Source organism: Gossypium hirsutum, chromosome A11 (genome assembly GCF_007990345.1).
Source record: "Gossypium hirsutum isolate 1008001.06 chromosome A11, Gossypium_hirsutum_v2.1, whole genome shotgun sequence".
NCBI classification, from domain to species: Eukaryota; Viridiplantae; Streptophyta; class Magnoliopsida; order Malvales; family Malvaceae; genus Gossypium; species Gossypium hirsutum.
Genome location: NC_053434.1, coordinates 61608186 through 61634235, shown reverse-complemented (window position 1 = coordinate 61634235; position 26050 = coordinate 61608186). Strand labels below are relative to the sequence as shown.

The 26050-nt window shown below is 32.8% G+C and overlaps 2 protein-coding genes and 1 non-coding gene across 3 annotated transcripts; all 3 read right to left on the bottom strand.

Moving 5' to 3' along the window:
- Nucleotides 1-9900: 9900 nt before the first annotated feature.
- LOC121210223 (small nucleolar RNA R71) lies at nt 9901-10005 on the bottom strand. Its single transcript, XR_005905346.1, has one exon. It is a non-coding gene; the product is annotated as a small nucleolar RNA R71 (small nucleolar RNA).
- A 7659-nt stretch (nt 10006-17664) lies between these two features.
- Nucleotides 17665-20140, bottom strand: LOC107893145 (ruvB-like 2). The gene is made up of 2 exons (XM_041081829.1): nt 19317-20140; nt 17665-18524 (listed from the first exon to the last, which is right to left on the bottom strand). The coding sequence occupies exons 1-2, from the start codon at nt 20063-20065 to the stop codon at nt 17876-17878; spliced, it is 1398 nt and encodes a 465-aa protein (XP_040937763.1). The 5' UTR covers nt 20066-20140; the 3' UTR covers nt 17665-17875.
- LOC107957876 (uncharacterized) lies at nt 20106-21612 on the bottom strand. The gene is made up of 4 exons (XM_016893490.2): nt 21261-21612; nt 20931-21194; nt 20753-20848; nt 20106-20471 (listed from the first exon to the last, which is right to left on the bottom strand). Exons 1-4 carry the CDS (start codon nt 21397-21399, stop codon nt 20404-20406), a joined length of 567 nt encoding a protein of 188 aa, XP_016748979.2. The 5' UTR covers nt 21400-21612; the 3' UTR covers nt 20106-20403.
- Between the last annotated feature and the right edge of the window lie 4438 nt (nt 21613-26050).

Genomic DNA, 26050 nt, shown 5'->3' with positions numbered 1-26050 from the left:
TTCATGTTTCTATCACCACATAATTATGAACTAATTAAAAACTTTCATATTACACCATTTCAATTTATGGCAATATGCCGAATGCACAAACTTAACTAAAAACTCAAAATTTAACCTTCTTCACTTCAATTAACCACTACTTATTCTTCAAAACATCAAATACAATATGAATAACACCTAAACATTTATATCCGAATTTGCTAACACATAGGGCCTTTGGCCGAATGTCATTAAACTCAAGTCACAATAATATTATTCCTTAAGACACTTTCAAAAACCACATTCGACACCTCGCTTCAACAATTTAACAAATCTCAAATTCACATACAAGCACATATATATAACATATAAAGCATTAAACATTTTTCATCATAAATCTATAACATAACCGAATGCTTAATTTTTTTTTGTCTCCCTAAATTTAAATTCGGCAATCACATAATCAAATACTAAAGCCTTAACTTTCAAGCCAAAACAACTAGCAAACTCAACACATCCAACATAAATCTCCATACCAATGACATCAAAACATCTACCAAGAATTTCAACCTCCATGGCCGAATATCAATCTTCCAAAATAACAAAAATTCGAACCATGAAATAGGTAGAATTCAAACTAACCATTCAAATTATGCATGAATTTCCAAGAGTAGCATTACACATACCTTATTCTAGCAATTTCCTTAGCCAAAAATTTTAACAAAAATTTTTCTTCTTTCTCTTTTCTACCTACGGCAATGGAGGAACAAGGATGAACCAACTTTGGTTTCTCCTCCCATTTCCCTTATTCTTTTATTCATCTTTAATTCATTTAATTCATTATCAATTTAATATTGCAAGAAAACATAACTTAGTGGAAATGATCTTGTCATGGCTGGCCACTCAAAGTATTTTGGGTAAATTGATATGCAAGTCCACATTTTTTTTTATTTGCATGCATTTATTGGTCACCATAAATTTACCCATTATACTTCTCATGTTTCACACTCAAGTCCTATTTTGAAAATTCACATCAAATGACTATATCAAAACATCAAAAAATTTCACACATGATTTAAACACATATAATAGACATAGAAATGAGCATTTAGATTTTTTTTTCGACTCGGTTTTGTGGTCCCGAAACCACTTCCCGACTAGGGTCAAAATAGGGCTGTCACACAGATTGCTCATCAATCTATGGATGGAATGCAGTATTGAAGTTTAATCGAGTACCCAAGGCCTCATGTAGTTTCACCCTCTCATATCATTTTCTATTCTATTCAATTGAGTCCATGTCTCAATATTCAATCTAAACCATAACAATTCGATTCAATAATTCAATAACGACTCACCTTGACAATATATAATGCTAACATGAGTATACAGTAATTAAATGAGTCTCAAATCATAGAAATACAAATTAGAATTTCAAACTACTCGTTGATGACTTTGGATTTTTCTTTCCCTCTCGACGAATCTGAGTTGACGTTAGCTACGGATTAATGTAAAACATATAATACTATCAATAATCAATCAATTCCCAATTAATTATCAAATTATACAAGGTTTACAATTTATTCAATTTAGTCCCTAAAACCAGGACTAACATAACTCTCAATTTAAAGATCCAAATTGGAATTTGATTTCACTATTTTCTATTAGCGACATCCTCTTTCTTATTTCTACAATTAATTTTAAATTTTCTTTAGTTTAGTCCCTAATGTACTAAACTATCATTTAAGCTTTATGATTTAGTCCTTTTCACATCTAAGCTTAAAATCTATCAATTTAACACCTAAAACTTCAAGAAATCAACAATGACAACTTTCTAAAACTTTAATAATTTTACAAATTGGTACATGGGCTAGCTAAATCAAGCTCCCATGACTTCAAAAACATAAAAATTACAAAAATGGACTAGACTGAACTTACCAATTCAAGGGTCGAATATGTTGAAGCTTTGAAAATGGCTTCCTAGATTTTCTTTGGTGGTTTCGGTGGAGAAAAAAGAAAGAAAATAAAGATGACAACTTTAATTTTTATTTATACTTAAGTTAACTTAATGAATCAAATTTTATTCATTTTTTTTTAATTTTGAGTTAATCGAATCTAGTTGTTCGAGTCAACTCGAATAAATAATTCGAGTTTCGATTTTGAGTCAAGTTGAATTTTACAATTCAAATAACTCAAATAATAGATTGGTGTAAATACCCTTTTAGTCTCTGTAAATTTTGAAAATGAGCAAATTGGTCTCTCTCTCAACAAAAATTATAAAAAAAATTCAAAATAATTTTTTTAAAAATCTAAATATTTATAAAAATTCTAAAATTTATATTTTAAAATATATATATATATTTAAATCTAAAGAATATATAAAGAAAGTTAAAGTTTTAAAAATTTTTAAAATAATAATTTTGGGACCTAAATAAGTTAGTGATTTAAGTTTATCATACTTTTTTTTTTGCTTTGAAAAAATTTTCAAATATATATGATTTCAAATTTAGGTGCTCTAACATGGAATTAGTTATACTATAATAAGATTTTAATTTGACATGTTTAATTTTTTTAATTAACTCGAACGATTTCACTCGATTCGATTTGACTTGAATTTCATTTCATTTGATTCAATTCGAAAAAAATTTAAATTAAGTTAGGATGATAAAACAAGACTCGTCAACTCAATTAACTCAAAAATTTTTCACTCAATCTGATTGAATGCTCACCCCTAACTTTAATTAATTAAGGCATAAATACAATTTAACCAAAGTTAGTGGCTTTTAAAGTCACCCATCTCCGTTTGATGAACTTAAAATGGTCTAATTACCATTTTGATCATTTAGCTAATTAAAAATCTATAGCGATTAAATTTTTACAATGTAGTCCTTATACCTTAATTAACTATCAATTCAGCAAAATTACTAGACCAAAATTTAATATTTTTCTATAATAGTCTTGTAAATATTAATATTTACACACTATTTCTAAAAGAATATAAAATCTGCACATTATTTTTGAGGAAAAAAAACTACATGCAAAATAAAAATAACAATATTTAAAAAAAATCTAATAGTATTTTACTTTTAATATCTTTTGATTTTGTAAAATAATAGAGTTCTAGAATTCATTACATGTGCTTTTGTTTGCTTTTGTATAGATTTTATTGTAGGGGAGAATGGATAAAAACGTTTGAATTTGAAGCATCAATTATTGTTTCCTTTTTTATGAATATTTTCTATGATTTTTTTTTTTTTTGAGTTGCGTAGTTCATTGTATGTATTTAAATTTCTTCTATATTAATTTTATTGTAGAGAAAGAATTATAAGAATTGGCAAGAAATTTTTAGATTTTCTTATCTCATTTACTTGGATTATAGCCTTGAATTTCAAGCATACATAATAGATTTTTTTAGGTTATTCAACCTTTGATTTGTAAAAAGATTCATTTTCATTTTACTATGAGCATTTGTTTATCTTTCTTTACTCAAATATGGATTTCTCAAATTTTCATTTACAGAAAGGACAAATGAGGGTTAAGGTTACAAAAAGAAACTAGTAGTAAAATACAAAATAGAGAAAAGACTTAAAATTTTGAAAGTAACTTGATGAAGAACTTGAATCCAACTTCAATGCCTCATTTAGGCTTCTTCCACCTCTTTTTATACGAGAAATCCATAACTCTATTTAATTGAAATTGAATCCTGCACAATTTCCTAATAAGGATGATATCTCATCTTTGATTGATGACATCTTTGTCCAGTTGTGGTTGCTTCCACATTGCTTCTTTTTTGTCTTTTTCTTGGTTGGTTTTTTCCATGTAGCTTCCTCTGTCGTTAATGCTATCCTTCTTAGATTTTGTCTAGATTTTTTTCTTCAATTTCATCTAAATTTAATGAATCCATTGACAATCTTGGTGAGTTCTAAATTTTCCATGTATTTTTGATGTCTTCAATTATATGAGAAGGAAAATCATCAATCTCCATTTCAACTATCTTTTTTAATAGTTGAACAGATTCTTCATTTATATCATCCTGTGATATCCAACATCATATGCTAGTATTCTTTGACCATCAATCCAAAAGCTATAAGTTTTTTGTTGGAGTAGATTTTGGGCTTTGGCAATTAGATTTATTCCTACTTGGATTTGATAATAACAAAGATTATTATAACACTTGTAAACATATTTTGTCAAGTGTTCTTTCTCTTTTATAATTGTAGATAGGTTTCTTCCTCCCAGCATTCTTGAGATAATCCAAATTTGATATGGTTGATAAAAATTTTCTCTTTCAACTATACCAATAAGGTTACTGATTTCAAGATGAAAATAGTAAAAGAAATCATCTTCATATACCATCCGTAATAACATAAATTTAATAAATGATGTTGGATATCACCAGGATGATATAAATGAAGAATCTGTTCAACTGTTAAAAAAGATAACTGAAATAGAGATTGATGATTTTCCTTCCCATATAATTGAAGACATCAAAAATACATTGGAAAGCTAGAAATCACAAAGATTGTCAATGGAATCATTAAATTTAGATGAAATTAAAGAAATAAATTTGGACAAAATCCATCAAGGATAACATAAAAGAAAAAGTTACGTGGAAAAAACCAACCAAGAAAAAAACAAAAAATGAAGCAACGTGGAAGCAACCACAACTGAATCTAGACAAAAAAAGAAAGCAACATGAAGCAACCACAACTGGACAAAGATGTCATCAATCAAAGATGAGACATCATCCTTATTAAGAAACTAGTAGTAAAGGAAAGATTTACAAAAGAGATAAAGAGTTAAAATTTTGAGAAGTAACTTGAATGAGAACTTGAATCCAATCTTAATGCCTCGTTTAAGCTTCTTCCACCTCCTTTTATAGGAGAAATTTTGAACTCTGTTTAATTAAATTTGAATCCCGTATAGTTTCCTGATAAGGATGATGTCTCATATTTAATTGATGACATCATTGTCTAGTTGCGGTTGCTTCCACATTACTTCCTTTTTTTGTTTTTTCTCATTGGTATTTTCCATGTAGCTTCCTCTGTCTTTTATACTATCCTTCTTGATTATGGTCCAGATTTATTTCTTCAATTTCATCTATATTTAATGAGTCCATCAACAATCTTGGTGAGTTCCAACTTTCCCATGTATTTTTTATGTCTTCAATTATATAAGGAGAAAAACCATCACTCTCCATTTCAACTATCTTTTTTAATAGTTGAATGAATTATTCATTTATATCATCTTGGTGGTATCCAACATCATATGCTAGTATTCTTCGACCATCAGTCCAAAAGCTATAAGTTTTTTGTTTGAGTAGATTTTGGGCTTTGACGATTAGATCTATTCCTGCTTGGATTTAATAATAACCAATAATATTATAACACTTGTCAACATATTTTGTCAAGTGTTTTTTCTCTTTTGTAGCTGTAGATAGGTTTCTTCTTTCAAGCATTTTTTAGATAGTCCCAATTTGATCTGGTTGATAAAAATTCTCTCTCAGCTATACCAATAAGGATACTAATTTCAAGATGAACATAGTAAAACAATTCATCTTCATATACCATTCGTAATAACATAGATTTAATAAATGATGTTGGATATCAGCAGGATGATATAAATGAAGAATCTGTTCAACTATTAAAAAAGATAGTTGAAATGGAGCTTGATGACTTTCCTTCCATATAATTGAAGACATCAAAAATACATATGAAACTTGGAACTCACCAAGATTGGCAATGGATTCATTAAATTTAGATGAAATTGAAGAAATGAATTTGGATAATATCCAATAAGGATAACATAAAAGATGGAGGAAGTTTCGTGGAAAAAACCAAGAAAAAGACAAAAAAGAAGCAACGTGGAAACAACCACAACTGAATCTAGACAAAAAAAGGAAGCAAGATGGAAACAACCACAACTAGACAAAGATGTCATCAATCAAAGATGAGACATCATCCTTAGTACGAAACAAGTAGTAAAGAAAAGATTTACAAAAGAGAGAAATGACTTAAAATTTTGAGAAATAACTTGAAGGAAAACATGAATCCAACTTCAATGCCTCATTCAGGCTTCTTCCGCCTCCTTTTATAAGAGAAATTCAGAACTTTGTTTAACTGAATTTGGATCCCGCCGATTTTTTTTATAAGGATGATATCTCATATTATTTGATTGATGACTTCTTTGTCCAGTTGTGGTTGCTTCCACATTGCTTCTTTTTTGTCTTTTGGTTGGTTGGTTTTTTCCATGTAGCTTCCTCTGTCTTTTATGATATCCTTCTTAGATATTATCTTTCTTCAATTTCATCTAAATTTAATGAATCCATTGACAATCTTGGTGAGTGCCAACTTTCCCGTATATTTTTTGTGTCTTCAGTTATATAAGAAGGAAAATCATCAATCTTCATTTTAGTTATCATTTTTAATAGTTGAACAGATTCTTTATTTATATCATCCTGGTGATATCCAACATCATATGATAGTATTCTTTGGCCATCAATCCAAAAGCTATAAGTTTTTTATTGGAGTAGATTTTGAGGTTTGGCAATTAGATCTATTTCTGCTTGGATTTGATAATAACTATGATTATTATAACACTTGTCAACATATTTTGTGAAGTGTTCTTTCTCTTCTATAGCCACAGATAGATTTCTTCCTTCGAGCATTTATTAGATAATCCGAATTTGATATGGTTAATAAAAATTTTCTCTTTCAGTTGCACTAATAAGGCTACTACTTTCAAGATGAAAATAGTAAAAGAAATCACCTTCATATACCATTCATAATAACATAGATTTAATATATTATGCTAGATATCACCAAGATGATATAAATGAAGAATTCGTTCAATTAATAAAAAGATAGCTGAAATGAAGATTATTTTCCTTTCCATATAACTGACATCAAAAATACATGGGAAAGTTGGAACTCACCAAGATTGTCAATAGATTCATTAAATTTAAATGAAATTGAATAAATGAATCTGGACAATATGCAAGAAGGATAGCATAAAAGACAAAAGAAGTTACGTGAAAAAGAACCAACCAAGAAAAAGATAAAAAAAGGACGTAACGTAGAAGCAACCACAACTGAATCTAAACAAAAAAAGGAAGCAACATGAAAGTAACCACTACTGATAAAGATGCCATCAATCAAATATGAGACATCATCCTTATTAGGAAACTAGTAGTAAAGGAAATATTTACAAAAAAAAAAGAAAAGACTTAGAATTTTGAGAAGTAACTTGAAGGAGAACCTCCTTTTATAAGAGAAATTCAAAACTCTATTTAATTGAAATTGAATCCTACACAGTTTTTTTATACGGATGATGTCTCATCTTTGATTGATGACATCTTTGTCCAGTTGTGGTTGCTTTCACTCTTTTTTGTCTAGATTTAGTTGTGATTGCTTCTACATTGTTTTTTTTTTGTCTAAATTCAGTTGTGGTTATTTCCTTTTTGTCTTTTTTATTGGTTGGTTTTTTCCACGTAACTTTCTTTGTCTTTTATGCTATCTTTCTTGGATTTTGTCCAAATTTATTTCTTCTATTTCATCTAAATTTAATGAATCCATTGACAATCTTGGTGAGTTCCAACTTTCTCATGTATTTTTGATGTCTTCAATTATATTAGAAGGAAAATCATTAATCTCCATTTCAGCTATCTTTTTTAATAGTTGAATAGATTCTTCATTTATATCATCCTATTGATATCCAACATCATATTGATCTGTTGTAATTCGGTGTAGCAGATTAAACTAGTTTTCGCATTTTAGGAGCTTGAATACAAGCACTTTGGTTAAGTTTTATTTAAGTTTTCGTAATTCTATTTACATTCAATAAAATGTATAATTTGAGTTTTTTATTGACCTTAGAGGTTGACTGAGGCCTAATGGTGAGCTAATATGATTTGTGAGTGTGTAGGAGACCATTAGAAGGTGTGCGCTAACTCAATACTGGTCGCTGTGTTACAACACGGAGAGTTGGATGTCGCACCATAGGGAGCAAAATGGAAAATTTTTAAGACTGCCTTCGGTGTCACAACATAGCCTGAAGATGTCGCAACACACCCCTGAAAATATCCTGAAAATGAGCATATAGTCTTCGATGTCACAACGACATTGCCTCTGTACAGGGAATAATTACGAGCTAAGGGCATTTTTGTCTGTACAATCAAACATTAAACACGAGAACGATAGCTAACTTAAGGTTAAGGACAACGGCCACTCTAATTCTATAAATAGGCTCATTTAACACATGTTATGAACAACTTTTGATATTGTATAATTTCCTTCATAGTTTTTGTAGTTAGTTTTTCTTTTTCTTAGGCTTTTAGGTCATACTCAGTTAATTCTTTGCTATTGTGGAAGAAATTATATTTGTGAACTTGGTTGAATTTTGTAAGGATTTGGCATTCTATTCAATATAAATAAGGTTTCTTCCAAAATTTATATTCTTGAATTATTATCCATGTCTATTCTATATATCAAGTCTATATTGTTTATGAGATCCATAAGGAACTAATCCTCCTATGGGGGATTAGCGAGTGGAGATATGATTAATTAACTGTTTTGTAGGGTTCTTGTAAAAGATTAGCTGTTCAGGAAAGAAAGAACTCAAACCCTAGGCTTAGTGACCTTAGGAAGTCATTAAGGTAGAAATTAACCCAAAATTGGTATGACCTATTCGTGAACACCTTAACCCCGAACTAGTTTGGACTATGAGGTAGAGAGATAAGTAGTTTTTGTTGACTCGTTATTCTAGTGGATGATCAGAAGATCCTGCAAGGGTATCAACTAGTTGATTGAACAAGAAGCCTGAAGCGATAGTTGGTTATGATTATCGAAGCAAGATAATCACATATGCTCAAATTTGATAAATTCTGCTATTTGGTTTATCATTATTTATTTATTTCTATTCTTTTCACTATTATTATTAAAAATCTCAAAAATCTTCATTTCTATCTTCATTTATATTTTATCGTAATATAATCTATCTAAAGTATTAATTAGATCTATTTGTGCTTAGGTTAAAGTTAACTTAATGCTCGTCTCCCTTAGGTACGATCCTCGGAATACTCATTACTTCGTTGTAACTATATTACAACCTGACCCGTATACTTGTGAATACCGCTTAATTGATATATTTTGTGGAGGATTCTTACTCTGGACGTGGTACGTCCGGAGGTGATCAAGTTGTTGGCGCCGTTTTCAGGGAGACATCACTAATTTAATTATAATTGTCATTTTAATAGAATAATTAGGAAATTTTTAGATTATAGCTACAATTTTATTTTTTATATTTTTACTAACTTTATTATCTTTGGGTTTACTGTATGACTCGTAATAGGGGCACACCTATAAAGCCAGTCACAGATCTAAAAAAATAATTCTTAGAAATCGTCAACAACAACAGCAACAACAACAGTAGCTGTAAAAACAGAACCCACCATCGGCTGTAGGCAACTTACCTTATGAGAATCCACTGTTTGAAGAGGTTTAAAATAATAACTTAGAAGATCTACCACCACCACCACCGCAACTACTCGCAAACAATCCTATGGCACGTAACGAAAGAACTCTGAGGAAGTATGTGCTACCGAATCTAGATATGGTTCAAGGGAGTATAATGAGGCCAGCCATCATAACTAGTAACTTTGAAATCAAGCCCGCTATGATCCAGATGAGCCAAAACAATTTGCGATTTTGAGGAACAATGAGGAAGACCCGAGTCAACATTTAAAGCAGTTCCTTCAGCTTTGTCTTCAGTGTTACCAATGATGCTATTTGTCTTCATTGTTTCCCCTTTTCATTAATAGATAATGTTTTTTCTTAGTTAGGTTCACAGGCACCAAGGTCCATCACGACATAGGACGAACTTATAGGAAAATTCCTACAAAAGTTCTCCCCTATTAGCAAGATGGTCCAGCTAAGAAGAGAGATTTTCATGTTCAAACAGTTAGAGGGAGAGTTTTCAAAAAGCTTGGGAGTGTTTTAAGACGCTAATTCAGAAATGTCCACATCACGGCCTGCCCGAGTGGTTACGACTACAAATGTTATACGCAAGGCCGGGATTAGAAGGACCCGCATGAGGAGCCTTAATGAACTAAACTTACGAGGTTGCATACAAATTAATAAAAAAATATGGCGATAAACTCCTACTAGTGGCCAACTGAATGATGTACATATGGCTAAAGACCCTCTACGGTGAAGGTTGTCCAGAAGGATGATAAATATCAGCAGTTAGTGGACAGAATAAATCGCATAGAGTCCATGAATAATGCACCATCTATATATGGAGAGGACAAACCACTCTTCCATTATATCAACAATCCAACTGAGGACGTGAATTACATAGAGAATATGGGTAGAAACCCTTATTCAAATACTTATAACCCCAGATGGAAAGACCAGCCAAATTTAAAATGTGGCAAAAATCAAAGAGTTAATACTTAAAATCAAGTTAAAAATGCTAATTATCAACCTTCTTATTTGCAAAAACCTCAGGAAATGATCAACCCAAATGATCATACTGTATGTGGTTAACTCTTCGATCGAATAGAGGGGGAAATGCAGTCATTAAGGATAGATGTGAAGCAAGTGCAGTCTAAATGCACTAATCGACAAAACTATTGCTAATAAAATATTCCTATTTGTTATTAAATCATTTGTACAAACTATAGCAATTGATATATCATTCACCTTTTTCTTTTCTTAATAATTAATAAATTAACCATAATAGTTAATATAATTAATATAAATATAATATATTAGATTATATAAATGTATTATCTATTAAATTTTATATATAAACATAAAGTTATTATATAAATAATTAAATTTACTATCTAAAACAAAAACTAATATATATTTTTTCTTTCTACTTTATTGCTTGATGGAAACATAATAGTTTAAATATGAAGTAATTTTTTATCTAAAAAATAAAAATTAATTTAATATAAAACTTATTTTTTATTTATTGTTATATAAAATCATTTACTAAAAATACATTAGTGGAATAAGAGTTCTTATTTACAAGTGTGATAATTTTTATTATAAAATTTATTAAATCAAATATTTTAATAAAAATAATGTTAGTAGTCTGCCGCTTTGGCACGTTTTTGTCTGTCGTTCATTACACGCTCTTTTCTTGTTTCTTTTTTCACCTTTAGTTGTGTTACTGTTTCTTTCTTTTGTCTCTGTCCTTTGTCGACTTGTGTTTGCTACTGCTCTAGTCACTGAGGTTATTAAATTGCTTACGGTTTTGACTTATCGATGGAGAGGGATATGGCAGAGTTGAGTTTGGATGATGGAGAGGAGGAGGCATTTTCTATACCGGAGGATGCTGAGGAAAAAGTTGATGTTTATAGTTTTTGTTTAGTGGGTTGTTTTCTTACTGCCAATGTGGTTCACTTTCCAGCAATGAGTAATACAATGGCAAATATTTGGCATCCTTTGGAAGGCGTGCAAATCACAAATCTGGGAGAGAAACATTCTCTTTAGATTTTTTAATGAGGTTGATATTTCAAGGGTTGTTACTGGTGCTCCTTGGACCTTTAATAATCATCTCTTGATTTTACATAGGATTGGGGAAAATGAAGATCCAATGTTTGTTCCTTTGGTGTTCTCTAATTGGTGGATTCAGATTCATGATTTACCCCTAGACTTCTATAGGGATTCCATGGCAGTGCAATTTGGCAACTTTATTGGAAGGTTTCTGGAGTATGATACGAAGCAATTGGCAATTGGTAATATGAATTACATGCGCATACGTGTTCAACTTGATGTTCGAGTGCCCCTAATAAGACGAAAAAAAATTATGATCTCGTAAATCCACTTATGTTAAATTCAAGTATGAAAAATTAGCATTATTCTATTTCTTATGTGGATGTCTTGGGCATGGAGATAGTTTTTGTCCGAAACGGCTTCAATATGGATTGCAGGAAGTGGAATTGGGTTGGGATTTGTCATTAAGGGCGCAGGGGAAGAAAGCTTCCATTGCAAACAGTGTCTGGTTGCGAGGGAGTGGAGATAATAGTAATTTGGAAAGTTAAAATTTGGGCGCCAACACTCAAGCTCTAATTATGGAAGAAATTATGGGGGTAATTTTAATTCTGTTTTGGGAATTAATCTAGAAGGTTCAAATTTTTTAGCTACTTTAAATGAGTCCCAGAAAGGAAAGAATTTGAGTGGTAATGGTGGAGAAGATTTGACGGGTGGAAAAAATCAATTGCTGGGAGTTTCAATGAAAGGTGTTGTTACAAAAACTTCTAATGGGCTGGACCGTTTGCCTAGATTGGGGGTGGCATATATGGACTGTGAATTGGAAGAGGAACCTTTCTCCGATGACGACGAAAAAAAAAGATAGCAAGTTAATATACCGGGCTCTAATGTTTCTACGAGTCAAGATTCATTAGAGGCTGTGGATAGGCCTTCAGTTCATTCCAATTAGATATCGACAGCTGCCAGTGGGCAAACCAACCGACAACAATGAAAATCTTGGCTAGAATGTTCGCGGATTGGGGAGTCTGTGAGCAGTTAGAAGACTTCAGTATATGCTGAAGTTATACCATCCCCAAGTAGTCTTCTTTATAAACTAAATTAAGTCAAGAATGGATGTTGTTAGAAGGCGTTGTGGTTTTTTCAATGGTATCGATATTCTATCTGACGGTTCCCGAGGTGGTCTAAGTCTTAGATGGAATGGGAGAAATTTTGTTACTTTAAAGAGTTATTCAAGAAATCATATAGACGTCGAAATTCAAGATGATGAAGATGCTCCCCGTTGGAGATTTACTGGGTACTATGGGGCTCTGGAGGTCAGAAATAAACAAGAAACTTGGAATTTACTTCGAAGGTTGGGAAGAGATAATTCACTCCCTTGGTTAGTCAGTGGCGACTTCAATGATATTCTTTTTGCCCATGAAAAATAGAGGGGTTGCTAAGAGAAGAGGCTCGGATGAAGAGTTTTCGTAGAACGTTGGAAGAATGTTGCTTGGAGGATATTGGTTTTTCGGGAGCGTGGTTCACTTGGGAGAGGGGATGAGTAATGGAATATAACATTCGAGAACGAATCAATCGAGGAGTGGCTACAAACGAGTGGATACAAATGTTTCCATCATACTCTTTGCAACATTTGCCACACTCTTTTTTCGATCATTGCCCGCTGTTAATTGAGACGGAGAATGCTATTTTGGGGAAAAAAATTGGCTTGATTTTGTTTTGAATCTTGATGGACTCTAGAGGATTCCTGTGAGGAGGAGATTTAAAAGCTACGGGAGGAGTTCTGGCTCATACTTAAATCGCATAGATAATCTAGCTAATGGTTTGAAAGTTTGGGCGAACAAGTTTAGGCATAACCGAGGATGGGATGTGAAGCATCTTAATAGGAGGCTAGATGAACTAAATTGCAAAAAGCGATCACAGGAGATTTTAGAAAAGATTGCCAAGGTCAAACTTCATCTGAATATGGAGCTGGATAAGGAGGAAAAATATTGGGTGCAACGAGCCCGGGCTAATTGGTTGAAAATGGGAGATAAGAATACTGCTTTCTTCCATAAACATGCATCCCAGAGAAGGCGTATTAATCAAATTCGAGGTCTTCAACGAAACGATGGCTCTCTAACTATGGAAAGTAAAGAGGTGGAATCTATTGCTAGCAAGTATTTTTCAGAGCTTTTTACGTCTTCTAGGGTCTAAAATATGGAGTACATATTATCTAGGGTTCAATCATGTATTTCGAAGAGTATGAATCACCTTTTGTTGGCTACCTATGTTGAGGGAGAAATTCTTGAGGCGCTTAAAGGGATGGGTCCTACAAAAGCTTCGGGTGCTGACGGTTTTCCAACAATTTTCTACCAGAAGTACTAGCATATAGTTGGTAAGTATAATTGTGATTTCTATTTAGATATTCTGAATAATGGTAGTTCTTTGGAAGATATCAATAAGACGCTTCTGGTGTTGATTCCAAAGATTGCTAATCCTACCAATTTGAAAAACCATCGCCCTATCAGCTTATTTAATGTTATTTACAAGATTATTGCCAAGACAGTAGCTAATCGACTCCAAAAGGTATTGGATGGGTGTATAGATGATGCCCAAAGCGCGTATGTTCCTGGTCGTCTTATCTCAGACAACGTTTTACTTGCTTATGAAGTTCATTCTTTTAAGAATAGAAGGTCGGGTAAAAAAGGTTTCATGGCTTTAAAGTTGGACATGAATAAAGCATATGACAGAGTGGAGTGACCTTTTATTAAAGAAATGATGGCTAAGATGGGTTTTGAAGACAGGTTCATTAGTCTTACCCTCCATTGCGTCAATTCTGTCCAGTGCTCAATTTTAATTAATGGGGAGGAAGGGTCCAATTTCAAGGCTTCTAAGGGTTTGCGCCAAGGGGATCCGTTGAGTCCCTATTTATTTCTTTTTTGACGAGAAGGGCTTTCAGCATTAATGAGACTTGCAAGACAAGAAGGAAAAATTTTTGGTGCTAAGGTCAATCTATCAACTCCACCTATCACCCATCTCATGTTCGCCGATGACTATATTCTATTTGGAGAAACTTCAAGAAGGGGGATTTGTGTGCTAAAAGATATTCTTGAGCAATATGAGGATTGTTCAAGTCAGTGCGTAAACTTTGAAAAGTCAACTGTGTTTTTCAATTCAAATGTTAATGACCAAGATAAGAATTTGGTTTTTCAAATTCTTAACGTGCGATGCTCGATGAATCCTAAGAGATACCTTGGTCTTCCGATTATGGTGGGGCGAAAAAAAAAGTTGGCTTTCCAAAATCTAAAAGATCATTTAAAGCAAAGGATTAATAGTTGGAGCTTAAGACATATTTCACAGGGAGGCCGAGAGGTTTTTATGAAGGTTGTTTTACAAGCTATTCCTACTTACACAATGGCTTGCTTCCTATTGCCAAAATCTGTGCATGGAATTGGAATATATCATGGGGGCATTTTGGTGGAGGAAAAATCAAGGAAAACGAGGCATGCATTGGTGCGATTGGAAGTCTTTGTGCGCGTTAAAGGAAGACGGAGGTATGGGTTTTCGTAATTTAAATCATTTTAATATTACTTTATTGGCCAAACAGGGTTGGCGTTTATTACGTAATCCTAATTCTTTACTAGCACGTACTTTGAAAGCCAAATATTTTAAGGAGTCTGATTTTTTAAACTCAAGGTTGTGAAAGTTACCTTCCTTTACCTGGCAGAGTATTTGGACGGCCAAGGGCCTACTTCTGAAGAGGTTGGGCTGGAAGATTGGAAATGGAAAACATGTCTCCATTTGGGAAGACGCATGGATCCTTGGGAATGAGGATTTCCGAGTTCAGCATACATCTGTTAATATGAGCTTATTAAAAGTTGCTGATTTAATTGAGGCAAATGATAGAAAGTGGAAATCTGAGCTGATTTGTAATACCTTTTCAGAGCAGGAAGCGGAGCGGATTCTATGCATTCCTCTGTCGTTGTACGAGAATGATGACCTTATTATCTGACGGGGTAAGCCGACTGGGGAATATTCGGTGCGGAGTGACCATAAACTTCTCTTACACAATGATCAAAATGACTTAAAGACAAATTACAAACAATTTTACAAAAAGCTATGGAACTTAGATCTACCCTCTAAAATAAAGATTACAGCTTGGCGTGTTTCACGCAATTTTCTTCCTACTTTCAGTAACCTACAATATCGGCGACTGAGGGGATCTGCTTCTTGTAGTAGGTGCCAAAATGGTGTGGAGTCGAGGGAACATTTATTCCATGAATGTCCTACAGCAAAGGAAACATGGGAGAATTTGGGTATCAATTGGCCTATTCTAGAAGAAAATAATGATTTTAGGGACTGGTTACAGCTTATTTTCCAATCAAGGTCTACAGCTTTTTGCAGAGTTATAGTATGTACTCTATGGGCGATTTGGACATCCAGAAATAAATTTATCCACGAAGGTGAAGTTAAAACGGGTTCACAAATTGCTGACTTTGTTAAAAATTTTATGCTGGAATTGGATGGGCTGAAATCGTCAGTACCTGTTGAACATCTCTGTGTGGGTGGTTGGGTTGCTCCGATCGGAATGAGGCTGAAAATTAATTTTGACGCTGCTTTCAACAAACATAAGAAGGAATCGTGCTCTGGTTTAGTTATCCGGAATAATAAAGCGCAGATTATTGTTTCTAAAATAGTTATGAACTCGAACATACCATCAGCCTTTGCTGCTGAAGCCGTGGCGTGTCTTCAGGCGCTGCAACTTGGTTTATATCTTGGCTTGAGGAAAGTGGAGATCGAGGGTGACTCCCGGACGGTTATACGTAAGCTACAAGTGGAGTATGAGGATAGATCAGAGATTGCTGTGTTTATAAACGACTCTAAAAAATTAAGCTTGGGTTTCCAGACTTGTGTTTTCCTTTTTACAAACAGGGATGTTAACAAAGTTGCGCATCTCATTGCATCAGAAGGAATAAGAATGAGAGAGTCAACTTATCTGGTAAATCAGGTATTTTCTGTCACGGCAGAGATGGTGGCTGAGGATCAACGGAAGACAGAGAGCATGAGAGAACTGAGGAGTCGGAGGGTAGGAGATGAAGAAAAAAATGTTTGTTTGAATCTATCTGTGGAAGATCTTTCAGGAAGGAGGGTGTAATCATTGAAGTTGTTGGTTTTTGAAACGGTCAGTGGGTAATTAATTGTTGGCATTTAATTTCTGACCCTGCTTCTCACGCGTTTTGATGTTTTTCAAGAGGGGTTTCTTTTGGTTGGTTTCCAGCTGGAATAGAAGGCACTAGAGCTTCCCTTTTGTCGATTTTACTGGTTATATGTTTTGGGCTAATTTTTCTTTTATTTTTAGACCTGCTACTTTGTTCTTCCGTGGGTTTTTCTTTCTTATTTTGTTATCATGTTTTTGCTTGGTGTTGAGCTAGGTTTGGAGTCTCTTGGGCTTTTCCTGATTTTGGTATGAGTGGTTTTTTTGGTTGTTTGGTCTTGTTCTGTTTTGTTTTTTTGGATGTATTAGCTTTTGTTCAATATAACCAGTGAGTATTTATTTCAAAAAATATATATTTTTTTAATAAAATTAAAATTTTTATTTATAAATACAATAAATCTCATAAAGAATAAAAAAAGTATTTAAAATAATAAATACAATAGTATAATGAAAAATAAATATTATATTAATCAGTTTAAAAACTTTTTAAACTCGTGCTTATATATATATTATACTTATAATTGTTTTGTTTTAACGAGTAGCTAAATAAATAATACTTCATATCACTAACAAATTTTGTTACATCAGCTTAATGTTATTTTGATTACAAAATAGACCATTTTTATGTGCAAGGATACATCATTGGCTATCTCGACCAACGATGTCCTTGTAACTGTCACGAAAACGATATGAATGGCTAGAGTTTTAGATCATATTCAATTGATCCCTACAGTGAAACATTTGTTTGCCAAGCTGACTGCTACTCAGATTTTTTCTTTTTCTGGCTTGTTTTGCTCATATGTTTTCTTTTATTATGCTTGTATACAATTCATTTAGGACTTGTGTCTGCCATGAATACAAGTATTTGAGACGTGCAAGAAAACCCATAACTTGACATGCTTTTCAAGCACGTGGATTAGATGATAAATATCCGGCAAGCTTTCTCTACCACAGGCAATGATATTAATCTTTGAAGGACCAATGGATGATCTGTTGAAAACAGAACTTCAGCTTTGTCATCATTCTAAAATTCATCAGTACTTCAATTTCAAGTTTGTTTTGGCACGTAAATCCACGGGATTAAGACTCAGTATCGCATACAAATCACAAAACGAATTCACTGTTACACAGTGAATTTGCCAAATAATAGTTGCAGTAACGCCATGGGATAACGAAAAGTCTCCAACCAGACCGGAAGGAGCTATCAATCGTGCATGGCATCGGCATCCCCACCATCAAGGATTGATGCTTCATTGAACATGTATTCTTTTTGGTACTCCATCAAGTACTGCGTTGATCTCCTTACATCCAGAAATAGACTGTAAACACGAGTGATGTCCTGCACTTCCACAACCATCCCCTTCCGCTTCTGGCAATTCAGTGCAGAAGCTGTGATCAGATGGATAGCATATCTCAAGGAGGTCTCATGCCCAATTTTGGTCAACAGTTGTTTTGCATCTTCAGACATCTCTACATCTTCCTCTTGGCACCTGATGTCTAGAATCTTACGAATTTCATCCTCGGAATAAGGTTGAGTAGTGATGATTAGTAGTCTATCAAGAAGATCAATTGGAATTCCATGAGGGGATTTGTAATTTGTGCCACGGATTGAAGTTATGCCTCTGTTTGTAGCAACTACTAATATAGGGGCCATCTCATTCTCAAGAGCACGGTTCAGGAAAGAAAAGCACTCGATGTCAAGCATGTGCACCTCATCGATAAAGAGAACACCAGGCACGATTTCAGCCTTCCCTTCCTCCCTCCACTCTGCCACCTTCGTGTCAATTTGTTCTCTCACCTCAGCACGGATTTCACCAGTATCCCCAGTGAAAAGAGCAAGAAATCCCTGTGTTCTGAGCTCAAACATAATGAAACATGAGATGATGACTAAAAATAGATTATTTTCTACTGTGAAACAACGTAAAACTTCTCTAAGTCTATTATCCTATAAGGCAGACTAGCAAAGATACTGCCTATAGAAAAGTTGCACCGGATATGCATACATTGAACTCACAGTAATGTTTTCTAGGGATAAATTTTATGCTAGAGAGATAAATTTCAACAAGTTATGATGTTCATACCAGCCATATACCATGCACAAATTCTTCCCTAATAATCACAAACCAATGGTATCATCACATTTGATTGAACAACATGACAAAAGATATGTAGAGATGGTATAAAGGAACGCTACACATGTTGATCCCTAAGACATACACGTTGGAAGAAGCTACCCGCAACCATAGCAAAGAATGATCTACTTATAAGCTAATTGAGTTTAACCTTCTTCATCCCTACTCAGAGCTCTTAACATGCAGCATCCAAATTCTGAATAGAATCATCACTAGATAGCTTGAAACATGTAAATCAAATTCACCTAATTGGTTAATTCTTCCAAAATGTTACAGGTTTCTCCACCCAGGCATAGTTTTTGTTAATCTATTTATGTTTTACTTCAGAAGCAAAACAGCTGATAACAGCTCTACGCTAATTTCAGAACAATAACAGATAAACAATGGAAGAACCACTTTGCATTCTAGTTACAGAAAAAGTTAAAAAGACTCGAGAAATCATATTAAACACGGCAACAAAGCTGCAAATCTGGAAAAGGGTACATTTTTTGCCAAAGATAAGCTCGAATTTACCTGCTGTTAATGACATCAATCTCATGAAGCGTAACACAATGGACGACTTCTTTTCTTTTCTGCAGCTCTCCGTCTGGACATTGCACGAACTTTGTTTGCGGGCCCATAGCATCGTAATCCCTCGACCTTGAAAATGACCTTCCAAGCTTCGTTATTTTCCCTGAAGCTTTATCAATAGCTATCACATCTCCACTCTGCACTTTCTCTTTCCCTAATGCCTCGATCATCTTCGCCCCTAAATCGTAAACGGTCTCCATGTCCGTCGTTTTAAGCGTTAATTTTCCAGTTTTTGAAGCCGCCCCAGAAACTGCCGGCCGGTCAATCTGGATTTCAACGACTTCGCCTTCGATTATTTCAGTTTCTTCCTTGATTCTTACTCCGATGGACTTTCGAAACGCTTGCATTAAAGCTTCGGTTTTCGACATCTCAAGGGAGAAGATTTCGCTGCCAGAGAGCATAGAGAAAGGGGTTTCAAGGCCAAGGGATTTCGCCATGCCCATGGCGATGGCGGTTTTGCCGGTTCCAGGTTGGCCCGCTAATAAGATAGCACGGCCAGCAATTTTACCGTCTTTGATCATTTGGAGGATGACACCGGCAGCTTTACGAGCTTGTGCTTGGCCCACCATCCCTTCCGAGACGTCACGGGGCTCCAGAGAGGAGTCGAGGCCTAGGCCCCGTATGTGGGAATGAGCCCCAATGCGTTCGATTCGGGTCAGGTCTCGGCTCTCGGAGAGTTTCAGCTCCGCCATTGGATGATTGAGGGAGGGAAAGGCAAGGTTTTGGGTTTTGTGAGAAACTGAATTGAAATGGAAGAGAATGATGATGTAAGCTATTGATAATGCCTGTGTTCTGAACGCTTGTTTTCAGTTTTGGGTCTAGGGTAAAGTTCTAATTTTTGAATTTTTTTAGAGAGTGATGAAGAAAGCTATTAATAAAACTTGTGTTCTGAAGGCTTGTTTTCAGTTTTGGGTCTAGGGTAAAGTTCTAATTTTTGGATTTTTTAGAGTTTGGGCCTTCGGCTCCATTTGCTCCTTGAGCCCAACATTAGCTATGCAAATCGTGAACAGTTCAGTCCCCATGACATTGCTTAGTAATGATCTGCTAGAGCATTTTGGTCGAGGAGTCTTGTTTCTATCAGCTCTTTTCCCCATTTTACTAATAAAGCAAAGCAAAGATAATACATTAGGCTCCAAAATGAATCTATTGCATTTGCAGGCATGGTTGTTTTCTAGATTCTTGACCAATGAATCTATATTTCATTGGTATTTTCAAGTTCATGAATCTATTATTCTTCAACTACATCGGAGTTCTAACTGGTGGAACTACCCGAGTCTTCACAACAAGAACCCATGTTAAAGGACTTAAATTATTAAGCTTGATGGCAATTCTCTTTGACTAGATTACTTGGTGCTCTTTGTCTTGACCAGAATGCTCACCTTCAGTGGATTTCAGCCCCTCCTTAGCCAACCTTTTAGCTATCATCCTCTGTTTCAGCTTCTTCTTGGTACTACAATCACCTTCCTGCTGATCGCCTAAACAAACACCCCAAATCAATGAATTTATTTTAGTCTCCCATCTGGTTAAAGAAGAAGAAAGACCAAGTTAAAAACTTACCAGGTTTGTCACTTGAAGCAACTTGTTCCTGTCGAGCATTTTCTCGAACACCTTCAGGCTCACATTGCAATGAACCCACTCCATCTTTTTTAGATGACGGTAACAAAGGCCCAATTATCTTCCCACGACAAAAAGCATCTTCTTTGAGCTTTTTCTTTCGAAGTCTTTTCCTTTGAGCTCTACTCAGCTTCTGAGTCTCAGATTGACTTCCGTCATCTTCGTCGGCAGTCTTTGGGGAACTACACTTGTCCTCCTCAGAATCATCTGCCACCCAAATTTGATTACATTTTCTAATCTAAATTATTTGATGTTAAATAATTTTTTAATCACCTGGGAAGTCGACAGCCCTCTGTGATGTGATCAGCTGTTTCTTTTCCTCTTCCTCCTCAGATTCCGGTGGAGATGGCGGTGGATAGAGTGTTCTAAGAACAGCCTCATGGAATCTTTTTCGTTTCTCTTCACGTCTCATTAAAGACCACTCGTTCGCAGTATCCGGTGTGTGTTAAAACTTGGACAATTGGTGAATATTCTCTTCAAGTCTCGTTGAAGACCACTACTTTTGCAGTATTGTGGGATTATTTTAGAAATATTTTCGTAGCAGGATTAATTAACAAATTTCAATCGAGGAGATTATGGAGTCAGGGAGTGCATACCATTTGATAATAAATAATTAATACATAATTTTTTTTCTTTTCAGTTAGAACGAGTAATACGACTTGAATTTATATCAAACGAATATTAAATATGTGTTTTAAACTATTTTAGGTTGTATTTAGTTATACTTAAAAAATATTTTCGAAAGAAAAGTTATGCGAAAGAAGTAACTTTTAATTGAAATAAGTAGTTTTTCAAAATTACTTTTACTCTAAATCTAAAATTTTTAGCTTTTTTTAATCAAAATCACCTCTGAAAGCATTATTATTTTTTTCCCTCTATTTTCTTTCAACCACTTTTCATTCACTTTAAATTACAAATGTTAATATAAAATTTTTAATATTTATATTTAGTATATAAATATTACCTCTTTTTTAAACTTTAATCTAAATACATATAATATTTTAATTTATTAGGTTTATATTTTCTATGTTATGTTAATATCCAATATGGGTTATATTTTAAATTACATTTTAAAATAATATCATTAACTAAAAAAACATTTCTTACAATAACAAAAATGTGTTAATATTTAATTACAAATATTTAAAACATTGTTTTTATATTCTAATTAAATTTTATAAATAATTAATATTAATTACTTAAAATATTTAAAATTTATATTTTATATATTAAAATATTAACAAGTTATAATAAATTATTTTTTTATATTCTTACTAAAAGATAATAATATTAACTAATTTGAACATTATTTAAATGTATATTTGTTACTTTATAATACTATATCTAAAATGAATATTTTATTTCTCAAAAGCACTTTTATTATTATGTTCAAATTAGTTAATATTATGATATTTTATCAAGAATATAAAAAATAATTTAGACTTACAACGGGAGTTAGTATCATATTGACTGGTGTATGATTTTTTTAACTAAAATTTGTGTGTATTTATAATCTATTTCAGTGTACTATTTTCAAATTTATTAATATTTTTGAAAAATATTTAATATATGTATATAAAAATATTTATAAATATCTAACAAATTATATTAAATAAATTACAAGTATAAAATATTAATGCACAATTGATGTATAAATTACAAATATAAAATATATGTATTTTTTAATATCATTCATGCATTAGTGTTAAGGGCCATAGATCAATGTTCGTGACCAATGCGCACGGAACGTCCCATGTAAGTTAACAGATGAAATGGGGTTCATTCGACCCATTGAAACTAGCCGAATTGGTGGAATGGAAACAGTAGTCCATCTATTTAAATCCTGGTTGAATTGAAACGCTTCAGTAAATTGTATTTTACTAAGATAATTATTGTAAAATCCTAAAGGATAAACACGTATAGAATTTAAGTATCTTAGGACTCTCTTATTGTAGATGAGAACTAATCTTAGCAGCTGATGTAAATCGATTTATACCGTTGATTCTGTGGGAGCTCAACTATAAATAGATGCCTCATCTTTTTTTGTAATCACTTTTCATAGCTGAATATGTCTGAAAGCATTTACCCAAACATTTGGTGAGCAATAGTTTCCTTTGAATTTTCTGTTATTTATTGCTCTTTCTGTTCGAGTTGCTTTCATTATACTTCGGTGCCTTAGAGAAATTCTGTGAGAATTTTCACTTTTGCGAGAGTTAGGCTGATTTAGACGTATTTGAAGCGAAGGAATCGCCTAAGACTACACGAATTGAGAGACAAGTCTAACATCGATACAGTAGCTGATGCATAATATTTCAAACCAATGTGACCGATACTTACTAAAATTTTAATTGGTACGAAAAAAAATTATTACTCGAACTATATACAGTGAATAAAATAGTCGTAACCATTACAGAACCACTACAATGGTTAGATCTCTTTTTTTCTCATAAGAAGAAAAAGAAATGAAGGGATTAAATTGGTGAAATCGACATTGGAGTTGTGATAAAACTATTGTGGTCGGTACCATCCCGAATATACATAATAATTTTTTTTAATCAAAATTTTGTTATGTTTTCATCAGTTAATATTGAATTGTTTGTAGGTGTATATGTTGGTATAAGATTTTTTTATTTTAAATATTTTTTGTCTTAACTATATATATTATAATTATATTAAAAAATAAAAATATTTATTAAATTAAATTATTTAACTTAATTAATCATTTTAAAATATGTAGCTGACGGATATTTGTAGGTAAATTGATATATAATTTATTTAAAAATAAAAAATTAGACTATAAATACACACATTCGTATAAAACAATATTTTAAAACTGATAAATAAAAAAGCACACACCATCACATACTAGATGTACCAATACCAGAAATAAAAATGATACTTGCTTTGATAACTTTGGACAAGAATATTTTGTTTTCGAGGGGATGAATTTTGAAAGTATGTTTGGTTGTCAGTTGTGATAATTTATTGTGATATAAGATAAGACCTCAAGCTTGTTATAAGTACTCTTACAATAATACAACAAAGGAGTAAAACTAGAAAGAACACAAGTAAATTAGTAATGCAGTTTGGCACACCAAGTACTTATCACCTCTATAGGGTCTTGCCTACAGAAGAAATCCATTACTAAACTTATAGTACAAATAATAATTTAAACCTAATTTACCTAAACCCTCGAACCATTACGGCATCACTTTAGTAAATTTAGTATAAACTTTCTCTAAACAACCTCTCCTACTAAAGACTATTAAGTAATCACTTAGAGATGAATAAACAATAAACACTAAAATTTCTTATTATGAACATGTAAGCTCTCTCTAAGTATATTCTCCTTTTTTTTAAAAAGGTCTCTTTAAATAGGCTTTGAAGTAGGCTACTTTAATCTTATAACCTAGAATAAAATTCATTTAATTTCAAAAGCATTATCTTGATATTTAACTCCAAGGCTTTTCAAATGCATTACTTTTAAGTCTTTTTATTATCTTTAAGGTCTATCTTCAATTGCAAGACTCATGATTGGACAAGGATTCTTTGAAAGCTTGTTGTCAAGGTAAGGATAAGAACTCTTCAAGAATAATACTTGAAGTAAAACTCTTATATCTTGGAGTCTTCTAAGTGTATTTTGTTAAGTCGATAGATATCCAATGTATATCCCACGTTTTTGTTTCTTATAATCTAAATATAAAGATAATGTTAAATAAAACTAATTCATAAATGAGTTGTGGTTTGTCATGGGAAACAACTTGTACCACAAGTTATTGTGTACTAACAATATCCCATTCTGGAATTTTTAACAAAACCCCTGCAACAAAAACAATCACTCTCCATACATTTAAATAAAATAAAATGAAATGAAACATAAATCACATATTAAAAGAACTTCAAACTTTAGAGCATATATGACATTCAAACCATAAAGAAAAGAAGAAAGTCTCCCTCTGAATAACAATTTCCTTCATCACCCTTTTTTTTTTTGGAAAAAATTCAAAGTAATTGTGGTAGTAAGTGTGCCAGCATCAAGTGCCAATTGATCTTAAGATTCCATAGTTTCTTCAGCCTATAATGAATGAACAAATAAAACTACCCATTTTATCACTTTGCTTCAATTAAAATAGCAATCATTAAATCAATCCATCAAATAGAGTAATAAACAATAGCATCATATAGTGTTTTAACCATTATCAAGTTAGGTGCCAATAATATCATATCTAGGACTCAATATGTAATTATATAACCCACACAAAAGCCATAAAATAAAACAAAATGTTCTCCCTTTACTTAATGAAAGTTTCTTGTAAAACTTGCTACACAAGTTGTTAAGCCAACCATTCCAACACAATTTGCAACAAGTCATGAAGAACTATATTAGTACTCCCTTTTTCTCCCTTCTCCCCTTATCATTATGCATCAAATTCGTTAAAAGAGATAAGGCGGGGTGCTACATGATCAACAACCTTGCAAACAAGAGTTGTGACATGTAGAACAAAAAAGATATTTTCCATGAAACCTCGATGGAGTATTTAAGATGGATGAAATATCTTCAATTTGATCAATATGTGTTACAACCTCATGCTTAATCAAGCATCAAGCTTTTTTTTAATCTTCAAGAGTGATATGTGATTGATCTTTTCTCACCCACTCTTTTTCGTGAGTTTTTCAAATTGTGCTTTATTTTGTTGAAACAACTCATCCAACATTTGAATACTACTCCTAACTTAAATCATTGAGTAGCTTATAACATAGAGGGTTAATGTGACATACAACACCATAATAATGGCATACAAGTTTGCCTTTCTTTTTGTGTCATACTTGTTGCTACTGAGATATTATTATTTGAAATGTAACGTGATAGAAGATTCCTTGTATTTCTCCATCTTTTATCCTTAATAATTTTGTAGTAACGAGGCATAATATGCTCAACCTTTCCACAATAGTAACAAGTAAACTTTTAAATTTTAGTTGTCTTGTAAGAACCAACAACAATTTTTTATCTTTAACAAAAATAGTGGGGGAAGATATTTTTCACCATTATTAATATAACCTAC

What these genes read in the sequence shown, in the direction of transcription:
- LOC107893145 (XM_041081829.1), bottom strand. Translation starts at nt 20,065, where the DNA reads ATGGCGGAGCTGAAACTCTCCGAGAGCCGAGACCTGACCCGAATCGAA. An exon ending in ATTGATGTCATTAACAGCAG is followed by an intron (nt 18,525 to 19,316) that starts GTAAATTCGAGC and finishes GTTTGAGCTCAG; the next exon opens with AACACAGGGATTTCTTGCTC.
- LOC107957876 (XM_016893490.2), bottom strand. Translation starts at nt 21,399, where the DNA reads ATGAGACGTGAAGAGAAACGAAAAAGATTCCATGAGGCTGTTCTTAGA. An exon ending in GAGGGCTGTCGACTTCCCAG is followed by an intron (nt 21,195 to 21,260) that starts GTGATTAAAAAA and finishes TTTGGGTGGCAG; the next exon opens with ATGATTCTGAGGAGGACAAG. An exon ending in TGCTTCAAGTGACAAACCTG is followed by an intron (nt 20,849 to 20,930) that starts GTAAGTTTTTAA and finishes GTGTTTGTTTAG; the next exon opens with GCGATCAGCAGGAAGGTGAT.